The following is a 13,239-nucleotide window of genomic DNA, read 5'->3' on the forward strand; positions in this document are numbered from 1 at the left end:
AATCCAGCCCTCCCTCCACTACACACACACACACACACACACACACACACACACACACACACACACCAGGCTCCTGTGGTGCCCTAAACGTATCAGTTCCCACAGATCCCCATGAAATACCAGGAAGATACAGCACATCTCCTCTGGGCAGGATTCACCATCAGAGAACTTGAGACCTAAGTCTATGAGTCATGAGTCATGAGTGGGCAGGGCTGGGCTGGGTCATCACAGTGGGGGACTGTGAGCCATCAAGGGATATAGACCACTGAAAGGAGATGCCCACTGCAACACTTGTCACTGTTGCTGAGCCTACCGCCCCACTCGGGTGACCCACTTTCCCCACTTCAGGTTCCAGTTGGCTAATGATCTCATCGTGCCCTGGTGGAAATTTGCCTGTGTATAGCTTTTCTTTGACCTCTGATTATAGTTTTTAATTTTAATAGAAAGCTTTTTCATAAATTCTGGATTTCAAGTGTCTTTGAAAATGTTGGATGACCTAATAATACTGGACCCAGTTTCAGACAAAACAGAACCTTTAATTGAGGTGGGACAGGTGCAGCTGTCCTTTCATATGGCCATGTGCTCCTCGTCACAACAGCCTCTACCCAGCTCAAGGTACTCATTTCTTTACCTGCCTGAACCCTGGATGGCCACCGTCTGAGCCTCAGTTTCCTCATCTGTCAGATAAAAGCATTGGTTCAACAGCCTCTCCATTTCCCTTGAGCTCAGATTCTCGCATTCTCTAATGATGGTCCATGTCTGTGCTTGCAGCTGGGGGTGGGGTGGCCAGGGCTGGGCTGGGTCATCACAGTGGGGGACTGTGAGCCATCAAGGGATATAGACCACTGAAAGGAGATGCCCCAAAGAGAAGTGAGGGGCGCCTGGGAAAGATCACTTGTATAGGTCTTCCCTGATCAATACCCTGAGAACTCTGACCACCCACCTGTTGCCGCCGGCTGTCACTGCAAGGAGCCAGCAGCATGGCACAGCCCAGGAGGTCCCCTTCTGCCTGGCAGTCTGCACAGAAGCCAAGCCCGGTGTTGTGGAGCTGAAAGTGAACATCCATACGGAAGTGAATCCTGCCCTCCATGCAAGACACCCTCAGTCAGATGCCGTTCCTCTCCTTCACTCTCTGGAGTGTAGCTCAAGGTGCCATGTTCAGGCCACAGGCTGAAGGCACTGATCCTATGGAACAGGCCTCCTGAAGGAGGCAGGTGGCACCTGTCCTGGTGAGGGGCTCTGGGATGGGATACGGGGCAATCCAGTCACCTCCCTCAGGGCAGGCATGGGAGCCTCTGAGGCCCCGCAGAGCTTGGGTTGGTTGGCCAGGGTCATGGAAGAACATCGGAACATCTACTTCCTGTCTTGGGAAGCATCCTACCACCCCCCACCCCTTTTCCTCCTCATCTTCCCTGGGTCACGCCTTGCCTTTCCAGAGAACCTGGGCCTGCGCTCAGATGGGTACAGCTCAGGGTAGACGTTGGCCAGAAACCAGTGGAACGTTCGACAACCCAGTCTCCTTTGCAGCTGCAGGCGTTCTGTGCAGTCTGGCTTGTCAGCCTGGGGGGAGGAGAAACACACGGCAGTGAGATGGAGAAAGCTTGTTGTACATCGGAACTTACATGGTGGAGGAGGGATAGATGTGGCTGAAGCTGAAGGATTGGGACAGAATGAGAAGACCAAGATCACAGTTCTCCGGGGCTGCAGACAGGGGAGAGGGTCATGTGTTGGGAGAAGAGGGTTTGGACCGGATAGAGTAGGGTGGCTCTTCCTTAGAGACATCTGTGGAACCAGCAACATGGTAGGTGATGTCACTCCCTTCCCACAAGCCCTCACAATCTACAAAGACAACGAGATCCATGCTTGATGACTTTTCTTAGGCAGCTGGCAAAATATGAGGAGGCTTTGAGCCTTAGGTTGGTGTGGAACAGCATCATGATGGGCCTCATGGAGGCAGAGCCTGACCCAAAGGAGACTGAGGTGAACTAAGCTGGAATTCGTGAAGTGAGGGTGGGGACTAAGGGAATTTACCTTTCTTCCCCTCTAGATGCCCAATTTCCTCCATTAACAAATCATTTATTTGGGCTACACTATCTTCCTTTTTTGATATTCTCCTTTACAATACATTTGTTCTAGGATGAATATCAAGGTAAGTCCTTAAGATTTTTAGTATAAATAAGTGTTTTGGGCTATATTGATAAGATACAAAGAATGCTACCCAGAATTTTAGTACTAAATCCTGGATATTTTTAGGGAAGAAGAAGTGCTAAGGAGAAATTTGAAAGACCAAAAACAAACCAAAAGAGAGAGAGAATTATTTCTTGGGGTGAGGAGAAGAAAAGAGAGGGAGCTGAAATAGGAAGCCTGTGTCAGAGTTCTAACTTGATGCCCTCTAGCCTGGAAATTAGACTCTGACCTAATTGGCTATGTGAAGGGAGTTTGGTTTGCTTTTACTCTTTCCCTCTCGTAGTCCTCAGATATAAATGTTGGGGAGAGTAGGATCTGAGTCTGCCGTACAGAAATGCTCTCTATATGCCTCTCAAAGTGTGACCCCTGAGCACCTGGTTCAGAAATGCCCAAGGAACTTGTTAAAAATGCACATTCCTGGGCCCTGCCCACTGCCTATGATTCAGTAGCTCAGGGCATTTAATCTGCATTCCACCATTTATCCACTTTGAGAACAACTTCTCTAAGTCAGGAATTGCTTGTTTATTCAGCATATTTAGCCACCATTAAACCAAAGAGAAGTGTCGCTTTTTTCTCTCAGGAATTACTGTAGGTTTTTTGATAGTTTCTTGGCATTCTTAGTGTCCATGTGAGTCCTCCCCAGCTCTTCTCCAGGGCTGGACTTTGCTAGTAAAGTAAACACATTCCTTCATAAGAGTTCCATCACCTTCATCTTTCTTGGTGGTGAAACATACTGGCAAATCTACCCAGCCTCAAATGTGGATGCCTGCTGACAGAAAACTTTCTCCTGAACACCATGTCTTACAGAGGAGAAAACAAGAGAATGCCAACTCCTTCAGCACTGAAACCCTGGCCTTGTCTTTGGGTGCGTGGGATTTCTGTACCTCAAAATTCAAGGGAGGGTTTTGTGGGGGAGGCAGGAAAGGGGATGGAAGGATAGAAATCATTAGAGCGAAATTAATTTTTAGCTATTTAGATTTAAAGTAAACTCATGCTATCAAACACCTTCAGGGAGGCAGGGATATTATTGAAACCTTGATATCAAAGTAGGAAATAGGACACTTCTAGAAGATGAATTAATAGAAATTAATTTTTTTTAATGTCAGAAAAAAAGTTCTTCTAACTTACCAGTAGGAGGTGCCATTCTTCTTATGAAAGTCATCAAATGAACATTGATCAGAGAATGTACCACTCTCAGCAGTGTGGGCTGATGAGGGACTTGGGGGAGCTGTTACAGGACCTTTATGGGTCCTGAAAAATCTTACCTTTGGAGCCCCCACTCCCAGCACAGGAAACATTAATATGAACCCCTGTCCCACATGAAATAGCATTTGTGTCACTCCATAAGAATTGAGCTGAGTAACATTTGACCAGTTGAAGAGATAAGGTTTGTGGACTTTAATTCAATGTTTAAAATTTTTTTCCTGTGGTTGTTTTGGATCTTCTGTGTCTATTTTTACAGCCTTGAGCACTTCGCCCAGCATGAAAAGGCCCTCTGAGAACTGTTCCATCCCTTACTCCATGCCCAACTTCTCCTGTGGGCCTATCCCATAGAAGGATCGTATCCCATAGATGTCATCCCACAGACACCAGGGGGTTCCAGGCCAAGACCAATGGTAAAGCCCCAAGGAAATGCTGAGAAGGACAGAGGACAGCCCCCCTTCCCCCCAGGGAGAAGAGCCGTTTGAGAGGGACAACTCAAGGGAAGCACAAGCCAGAAGCTTCTATTTTCCCTCTAGACAGGAGGAAGAGACACTCCCTGGCCCGACCTCCAGGTGGCCTTGTAGTAGGCACAGAAGCCCCTGCCGAGCTCTCCTTACCTTACTTAGGGAGAAGGCCTCTGGGTTGTGCCTGTAGAAGGTTTCTTTGAATGAGCCCAGCCAGGTCTCAGCAATGCGAACCTTGTTCAGCAGGGTGGCCTCCTGGTCAGGTGGGGAGTTGGCCTCCTGATTCTGGTAGAGGTGCCCCACCCGAGAGCAGGGAAGGATTTCAACCGAGCCACCGCAAAGCCAGGCCTGCCACGAAAGGACAAAAAACACACCTCTGCACTCCACTCTAAGAACGTGGGGCATAAGGGGCCCGCTAGGGGCCAGCAACATGCATAGGAAATCATGGGCACAAGATGGCAAAGGTCAGTATAGTCAGCAGGGTGCAGCAGAGTTTCCAGGTGGAGTCCCAGGCAGGGAAGTGACAAAATAGAAAGAATGGGCACAGTTGTCCTGGGATGGAACTGGTGGGGTGAGGGTGCCACACCCATGCAACTACTTGAATGCTCTCCCTTGAAACACACATAGACTTAGCACTCATGGGTTAGCACTCTATTCTCTCTTGTTTTACATATATACTAGTGGCTCAGTGCACAGATTCCTGCACATTGAAAGGAAGTTAATTAACCTGAGAACTGCCGCTGCCAAGTCACTGAAGCTTGGAAGTAAACCAGATTTGGGGTGATAGTACCCCAGCAACAACATAACCCACTGCAAAGGTGGGATTGCACAGTCCCCGAGGAATTGGGCTCTCTCCTCTCTGGTTCTGGGTTGTGTCACCCAAGAACCGCTGCTGCCAAGTCACAGCAGCTCGGCAGCTCCTGCGTTGAGCATCTGCCCCCTGGTGGTCAGTGCACATATAGGTTCCAGCCGGTTGGATGGTCTGGTGGTTGGACAGTCACTCAGCCTTTTATATATATATATATTAGTAGATATTTTTTTATTGACTTCAGAAAGAGAGAGAGAGAGATAGAAACATCAATGATGAGAGAATCATTGATCAGCTGCCTTCTGCATGCCCCCCAGCAGGGATGGAGCCTGCAACCTGGGCATATGCTCTTGACTGGAATTGAACCCAGGACCCTTTAGTCCCCCACGCTCTATCCATTGAGCCAAACCGGCTAGGGCAGCACCCTATTCTCCAAAGGGTGCTTCCTCAGGGAACAGGGGGTCCCTAGTGACTCATGAAGTCTCCTGCTGCAAAGGCAAGGGAAACTATTGTGTGGAGATCAAAGCAAGCTTTCCTTAAACAGTCTCTCCTACTTCAGGAAGTCCCCCCTCCCCGCCCCTCTGCTGACTCTCACATCTACTCCCAAATGCCTAGAATTCATTTGACAGGAAGCCTGCATTGGACACTATCTGGCTTGAGGCCCTCTGTTGAGACCTCTGGGAAGAGGCCCTGTTTAAAATAATATGCCCTAAAGGTGAAAATGAAAACATTCCTAGCAGAGGCAGCATATGAACTGAAACACACCAAGGCTGGGGTTCCCAGACTGTGTGCCCAGGTACCCCAGGATGCCCCGCAAACTCAAAGGGCCCCTTGGTATAGTTTAAATGTTTGAGAGAAACATCATGACACCTGTTGGATGTCCCACAAACTACAAGCTCGAGGTAATTCATGGTTTCAACAGTCTATCGCTGTACTTTTGATGGAGTGTATCTTTACTGGATTGGGTGTTCATAAGTTGCTTTGATGAAAAACCAATATTGTTCTAACATCCATGTGGAACAGGGAATGAGGGTGGTGGTGTCCAGTCTGATGCCACGGTTAGGGAAGTGTGCAGTGTCCAGGGGTTACTAAGTTGTTATAACAGATACTAAGTTGTTTGGACCAAACTACTCAATATACAGAATGCCTGGGATTTGCTTTGGTCTGTGGGTGCTGTGAAAATCACGGAGATGCTAAGGGTGCTGTGAACGAACAATGTAGGGGGATGTCTGCACTCAGGTGTAGATGACTGATAATATGCCCTATATCCGGTGGGCAGGTTTGATGGTCAAGTTCATGGGAGAGGCTGGGGGCAAAATCAAGGTAGGGCATGAGAGATGGGGAAGGGGAAGACACGGGAGGCGTGATGCACCACATTTAATGACTACAATTTCTCTTCAGCCTCATCCCCAATCAGTGGCATTTCTATTGGCTGCCTCCAACCTGTGACCACTCATGGTTCCTGGGTCCGCCCTTGGAGCAGGGCATACCTTGAGAGACAGTTCGATGTTTTCACCACCCCGCAGTGACATGAGAGGGTCATACGCTCCAGTGTTTTGGAAGTAATGTCTGTCCACGGCCACGACCCCGCCGGGCACCACAGGGCTCCTGGAGAGAGAAGACAGGAACAGACCACATCAGGGAGGCTTGCTGGGCTCCAGGGGCTGCGGGAGTTCATGCTTTTAATGGCAGGACTGGAGCAAAGCAACCATGTCAGAAATCCCAGTATTTTATGAAAAAAGAGCTGTGGCTGTGGTTGCCTGGGCCTTTTTAAAAATATATATACATTTTATTGATTTTTTACAGAGAGGAAGGGAGAGGGATAGAGAGTTAGAAACATCGATCAGCTGCCTCCTGCACACCTCCTACTGGGGATGTGCCCGCAACCAAGGTACATGCCCTTGGCCGGAATTGAACCTGGGACCTTTCAGTCCGCAAGCCGATGCTCTATCCACTGAGCCAAACTGGTTAGGACTGCCTGGGCCTTTTATACCCATCCTCCGGTACTGCTCCTATAGGGCCTCACCTGAGGATCCCTTACCATCTGGCTTGAGGCCCTCTGTTGAGACCTCTGGGAAGAGGCCCTGTTTAAAATAATATGCCCTAAGGCAGGTAGCACTAGGCCTGGACAAAGGGCAATGGCCAGCTCTGTCCTCCCCTTTCTCCCCTCGCCCCTGCCCTCACCCATTCTGTTTGCTTCATGACCCATGACCATGCACCCCAATTCTAAGATAAATCCACCAGGGACTGTGGAAGTAGAGAGGTCCCGCCCACCCTGCGGGAAATACACCTGACATTTCAATGTGTTGAATGTTTCAATACTAGCTTAAACACAGGAAATTAGAAGCCCAGAGTAAGGGAATTAAGAGAACAATAAAATCTCTCAGAAAAGTTTAAACAGGAAAAGGTGTAGCCAGAGGCTTTTGAATAAAGTGTGTCCCTTCATTCAGGAACCATTTGTTTTAATGGGACAAATATTAATGCAGCTACACTCTGGATATGTCTCAAGCTATAAATGACTCAAAGTTCAGATGTTTTTAATAACCAAGAAAATAGCATTACATTAACAATAGGTTATTAAAAATACTAAGTTATGCCAGAATACTGAAAACCAGGATTGTGTATTACTTGATACAGTTTCCAACTGTACCGCTTACTATTTGTAAGATCAGGGTTAATTCCTGGAGGAGGAGGGCCCAGCGCTTGTTGTTTAGGGATCTGAGAGAGAAGGGCACCTTGCCTGCTTTCCACGTGGCTGCCCTGGGAGCCCAGGTACCCCTCACCACCCTCTGCCCCAGGAGACAGGGTCCAAGCAGCAGCCTGGGGCACCAGGCAGTGGTGGGTGCAGCTCCCTGAAAGCACGGGCTGTGGCATGGTGGCCAGGAGAGGATGATGGATTTCGGCAGACACTGCGTGGAGGGTACAGGCTGCAGGGGGCCAGGCATGCCAACCCCACCCTGAGACCATAACCAGGGAAGGTGCATTGTGATGAACACCCATGCAGGACAGCTTGATGGGGCACTCCCTCTCGACCAGTGCTGACCCCACAGAAGCCTGGAGCTCAAATCAACTCTAGGGAGACAGGGAGAGGTGGTGGTTGCACAATATTGTGAATGCACTAAGTGCTACTGAATTGTTCACTCTTGAAACATTAATTTTATGCTATGTGAATTTCAGCTCAATGAATTCTTTTCTTAAAAGGTGGATAGGGCCCTAACCGGTTTGGCTCAGTGGATAGAGTGCCGGCCTGTGGACTGAAGGGTCCCAGGTTCGATTCCAGTCAAGGGCATATACCTTGGTTGTGGGCACATCCTCAGTGGGGTGTGTGCAAGAGGCAGCTGATCGATGTTTCTCTCTCGATGTTTCTAACTCTCTGTCCCTCTCCCTTCCTCTCTGTAAAAAATCAATAAAATATATGTATTTTTAAAAAAGGTGGATAGGGAGATACAGCTTGCTTCACCTGGCTCCCTTGAGAGACTTGCTCTCAGAACCCAGTGCAATGAGCTCATGGAGAAAATGGTGAAGAAGTCCCCCCTGAAGTCCCCGCTGATAGCCAGCATCAACCTTCAGACAGGTGAACAGCCTTCAGGGGACTCCAGCCCCCCGCTGTTGAGTCATTTCCAGCCAGTCTAGTCTAGTGAGGTATGGTCCTGCTGAGGCCCCAGACCCTGGAGCAGAGACAACCGGCCCTGATGCTCCCTTTCGGAATTCATGACCCACAGAGTCCAAGAGCTTAATAAAATGGTTGTTTTACAGAGCTCAGGTCGGGTTAGATTTGTTATGTACCAGAAGATCTCTAGAACATCTACTTGGCTGTCCAAGAACCAAATACTTGAGAAGCAACCCATAAAATCAGATATATTTTGATACTTATGGCTCCTTAGCATTCACCTGTCTGAATTCTTCTTTTTTTACTGAGAAAGGACCTGAAGCCAGGGAAATCCCAGTGTTACCTGGTGAGGCAGAGCTGGGTTAAGATCCCAGCTGAGGCTCTGCCACGGTCTCACACTGGGATTTATTGGAGGTGTCCGGAAGAGCTTCGCTGACTCCATCAACATGACAATAATGACACAGCTGAGTGCCTGGCACTCTCTGAATGCTTTTTATATATTAAATCGCTTAATCTTTTTTATATGCACTTTTTATTTTCTTTTTCAAGGTGAAAGGATTAAGAAGTATATTAACTCATTCAATCTTAACAACAACCCTATAAGGTTTATAATCATTACTAGAGGCTCAATGCACGAAATTCGTGCAAGGGGCTAAGCCCTCGCAGCCATGGAGGTTTGCCTTGGCCCTCGCAGCCCTGGCTTTGTCCGGAAGGTCATTCGGCTGTCTGGTCTAATTAGCATATTACGCTTTTATTATTATAGATTATTGATGGATTATTATTTTTTCTTTTTCTTTTTTTTTTTAATCACTGATGGATTATTGATGCAGGTTCCCTCTGGGAAGATGAGGATAGGTAGCTTACTTTTATCTTGAACTTGCTCAGTCAGTCTTTTATCCCCAGTTTACTAATGAGGAAACTGAGGCACAAATTAAGCAATTTGCTGAGAAACTGATGGGTCCTGGATTTGTTCCCAGACAGTCTGGCTGCCAAGTCCCTCCTGAGGAAGCAAAGGAGAAGTAGGCTCCGTGATGGGGCCTCACCTGATGGGGCTGATGGGGGACAGGCGGGCCTTCCTTTCCCTGTCCGACAAAGGCTCCCAGTGGAAATCCAGCTTCCAGTCCAGCACACCTCGCTGCAGGTCCTTGGAGGGGTAATACTGGAAAGTCTTCCAGTCAATCACATCTAGGACTGGAGACACCACCCGGCTCCTGGAAAGAAATGTAGAATCAAATATGAAAGGCAAACCATTCACTTGTAGGGGGATAGAAATAGCATCTATACGCACACTGCCCAACATGGCGGCCACCAGCCACATGTGGCTATTGGGAACCTAAAATATGGAATCGAGATGTGGCATCAGTGTAAAATACACATTGGATTTAGAAAACTTAGTATGAAAAGAAAGTTTAAAATCTCAGTAATTTTTATATTGAAATGATAATGTTTTGGATATTTTGGATTTATTAAAATATGTTAAAATGAATTTCATGATTTTTTAATTTTGTAATATGACTCCTAGAAACGTTTAAATTCTATGTGACTCATGCTACTGGTCAGCAGTGTTCTAGAAAACATGTTTTTCCACAGAAAATTGGAGGCCCATTTCATTAAAGAGCACGCCTGCCCCTTTCTTTCTTTAAAAACCTCTGTGGACAGCACGGAGAATCAGGAAAACGGGGTCCCTGACTCAGCTCGCCACTAATGAGCTAATGAGCTGTGTGGCCTTGGGAGAGCTGTTGAGCTTCTCTGGGTCTCAGTTTCCTCATTTGTGAAATGAGAGGTTGAACTGCTTCCCACAGAGGTTTTCTCAGCTATAGTGCTCCAGGACTACGACTCTTGACTTTTAGGTGGTCTTTGATCTCTAAGAATTCGGGGGAAACTATGAACCCCTCCTCAGAAAAATAACCAAGTGCACATCCACAAAATATTGCACACAAATTCGGAGGGTCTATGGGCCTCTGCTCTAGGTCCTAAGTTTAGATTTATTTGCTCATTTACTGATGCTGTTGGTGATTGTATTTTACCATCCCCGCCCCCCGATTTTTTTTTTTTATTTTTTTTTTGCACAGCCTGGATGTAACCTCAGAGAAGGTGATGTGGGAAATTGGTACAAGTCACGAACTTCACCTGTTAAAAAAAAACAGATGATCATTCAGATGTACCAGGATGATACAGGAGCTGCTATCCTAACCAAGATCACTTTTTTTTTTTTTTTTCTGGCTTCTTTCAACTTCTAAAATCTTCTAAAATCTATGCCATGGGATGGGTCAGGCCTCAACTCAGGCGTAGCTGGCAGGTGTCCCTCTAAGGAAAGTGAGGATCCTAGAAGGAGAGATGGCAGCCGCACGGTTTACACTCCCATCAATTTCCATCTCTGTCCTTTCCATTTCGGAGACAGCCAGGGCTGGCATAAGCCCTGGTGCTACGGAGAGGGCCAGGGTGGTTCTGAGATTCAATTATCTGCTTCAATCTGTGGCCTCAGTGACTGATGTCGTGAGGAGTCTGGGATTTCTATTTAGAGCAAGGATCTCGATATGCTTTTCCTGCCCTTTGCACGTTGTTCCCTCTGGAAGGTGAGGGGAACTTCATCCCGCTTGGTCTCCACGACTCCGGGGCACAATGCGCTGACCTAAGAAAACTGAGAAGCAAGATCAAGGATGAAAGCAGGGCCCCCAGCCCCAGCTCTCCAGTCTCCACTTACTGGGGAAGAACTGAGCAGATGGATGGATCAGGCCATTGGCAGCGCATTTTGTGGAATTTCAGAATCAAGAGCCAGGGAACCGTGTGGCTGATTTCTGAAGAATCCCATCAAATCTGTGCCATCTTAGTAATCATAACGGGACAAGAAAGGAAATTGCCCTTGAGCAGCCACACAATCAATTCATCCCAGACCTCTGAGCGGTGCCCTTTTGACAAAGTGTACATTACTTTTTATCAGAAAATGAGAACTCCAAAATTCAGCAGATGTCTGTTTTTGCTCTGTGTTGCTGGAAGCTTGGAGTCATATGTAAAGCTCACTACTACTAACTGCATTACTCCCGATTCCCAATGCTAGCTTTTCCTTTTAAATCTCCTTTCCTTCTATTTTTAACCAGACACATAGTGATTAATTGTGAGCCTCTTTGAGTACATTTTGGATAGAGATGAAGAGTAAAATGTCAGGGAAGGAAGTGAAAAACGTTTTCTGTTTTGGTTTTTATTCCCATGGATCACAGCGGCTGCTTACCCAGGGCTGAATTGGGGAGTAACGGCAGTCTAGTGACTCAGAAAGGGTGATTGGGAAAAAAAAACAAAAACCCAAACAGCCTTATATTTAGCGTTGGATTTCATACCTGCAAATGTGTCTGGTGTTCTTGGAATTCATTTAAAGCAAAATAGCAAAGTCACCCTGTTTGACTTGGAAGAAGCTAGAAGTGTCTGCTTACTCCATCATTCTCTCATTTGCAAATTGAGTTTTAACTCTCAGAAAGGTACAAGGTGGGTCCTCTCTTAAGCCTTTGTAAGCTCCAGGAGGTCAACTGTTTGAATTTCAAGACAAACAGAGGCAGCTGAGCTGTCAGCCAGGGCTGGTTAATTGAAATACTGATCCGGGCCTGGCTTCCTCTCCAGGTCCTGTCTTCTGTGATCTGACCGTGCTTGGGTCACCCCACCCCTCATTCACAGCCCCCTGTGCACTCGGTTGTCCCTGGGCCCCAGTGTTCGGGTTCAGTTTTCAACATATGAGTGGAGGTGAGGGACACCAACAGTCCTTATCAGGTCAACTAATGAACTACCATCCAGATATTCAAGAGCTAACTGCAACCAACCTTAGCAACCAACCCTATTATTTCATCCCTTTTCATTTTTCCTGGGCCTTGATGTTCTTCCAAGCCTACGATATGTAAAGTCATTTGGGAAGTTCACTCACATTTTTGGTGTTTGTCAAAAGCTTCTCATACTGAGAAGCAGAGGCTTTGAATTCTCTCTTCACAGAGCTCTTGCGGCTCAGGTGAGATCCCAGGACTGGTGCCAGCCCCCAGGACTCTGTCATGCTGGGGGTGGGAGGGTGTGGGGGGGTGGAGTAACATAGGGCTTGGAGCATAAGACCCACAGAAGGCTGCTCTTCTGCTGGGCTAGGAGGCATCTTGGACCCCCTCCTGCTCCTCAGCATACACTCACACTCATGCACTCACTCACACTTATGCACTCACACACACACTCACACACACTCACCTGGGATTTTTCAGGCTGCCTTCTGTCAGTTAACCCCTCAAAGGGCAGAGAGGAGGGAGGTGGTCTATTCCCTGCACCAGGTTGCTTCTCCCTACTGAGTAGGTTGAGCCCCGGCTGAATACTCAGTGACCTTAGGATTGGGTGTCTCTAAGATAGGGGACCAGCCCAATCTTCACGTGGGAAACAGCGTGGACAGACTCTTGAGCCAGGATCACCCCTAAGATGGTGTTGCCTTTCAGCACTTGGCGAGGGAGTGCCTCTTCCTCCTTGGAAATCTTCATTGTTCTCGAGCCCTGACTCTCATTCCTTGGTGTGGGTACCAGAGGGCAGTCAGCACGAAGCAGTTGGCAGCTAGAATGACAGCTACTCTAGGTTTTCATCCTTGTTACTTTATGGAGAAGCCAGCTCCCAAGCACCACGTCCTAACACTGCCTTAAAAGCCTTGCTCCTAGAGAAGCAAAGGTCTGGGGCTGGGTGCAGTTATGAAGGCTGTGCATGCCCACGCCTAGAGAACGCCTCAAATACCACAGGCACTGTGGGTTTGCATGTTTATTTCTGAATTTTCTGGCAGCTAGCCTTAAAGTGTCTTGTTCTAGCAAAAGGAGTATATTATGACACATTTTTGGAGGGATGGGAATAAAGGGTCATGAGGAAGGGACTCCTTTTACCAATTCATACCACATTGCCATATGGCTCTCAGCCTGTTCTGTGGGCAGGGGAACCAGGGCTAGTAGCCAGGCCCTGAATTCTCT

At 47.6% G+C, this 13,239-nt stretch overlaps 1 protein-coding gene across 3 annotated transcripts in view; it reads right to left on the reverse strand.

Moving 5' to 3' along the window:
- The window catches only part of GALNT15 (polypeptide N-acetylgalactosaminyltransferase 15), a 36,971-nt gene that overhangs the window by 5,017 nt on the left and 18,715 nt on the right, over nucleotides 1-13,239 (reverse strand). For all 3 annotated transcript variants that reach the window (XM_054729472.1, XM_008153375.3, XM_054729473.1), the window contains 5 exons: nucleotides 9,316-9,483; nucleotides 6,153-6,270; nucleotides 4,008-4,202; nucleotides 1,429-1,560; nucleotides 944-1,048 (listed from right to left, as the gene is read on the reverse strand). In XM_054729472.1, the coding sequence (XP_054585447.1) occupies nucleotides 944-1,048; nucleotides 1,429-1,560; nucleotides 4,008-4,202; nucleotides 6,153-6,270; nucleotides 9,316-9,483 (718 nt within the window). The remainder of the gene's footprint in view (nucleotides 1-943; nucleotides 1,049-1,428; nucleotides 1,561-4,007; nucleotides 4,203-6,152; nucleotides 6,271-9,315; nucleotides 9,484-13,239) is intronic.

The sequence above is a fragment of the Eptesicus fuscus genome, chromosome 18 (assembly GCF_027574615.1).
Source record: "Eptesicus fuscus isolate TK198812 chromosome 18, DD_ASM_mEF_20220401, whole genome shotgun sequence".
Lineage (NCBI taxonomy): Eukaryota > Metazoa > Chordata > Mammalia > Chiroptera > Vespertilionidae > Eptesicus > Eptesicus fuscus.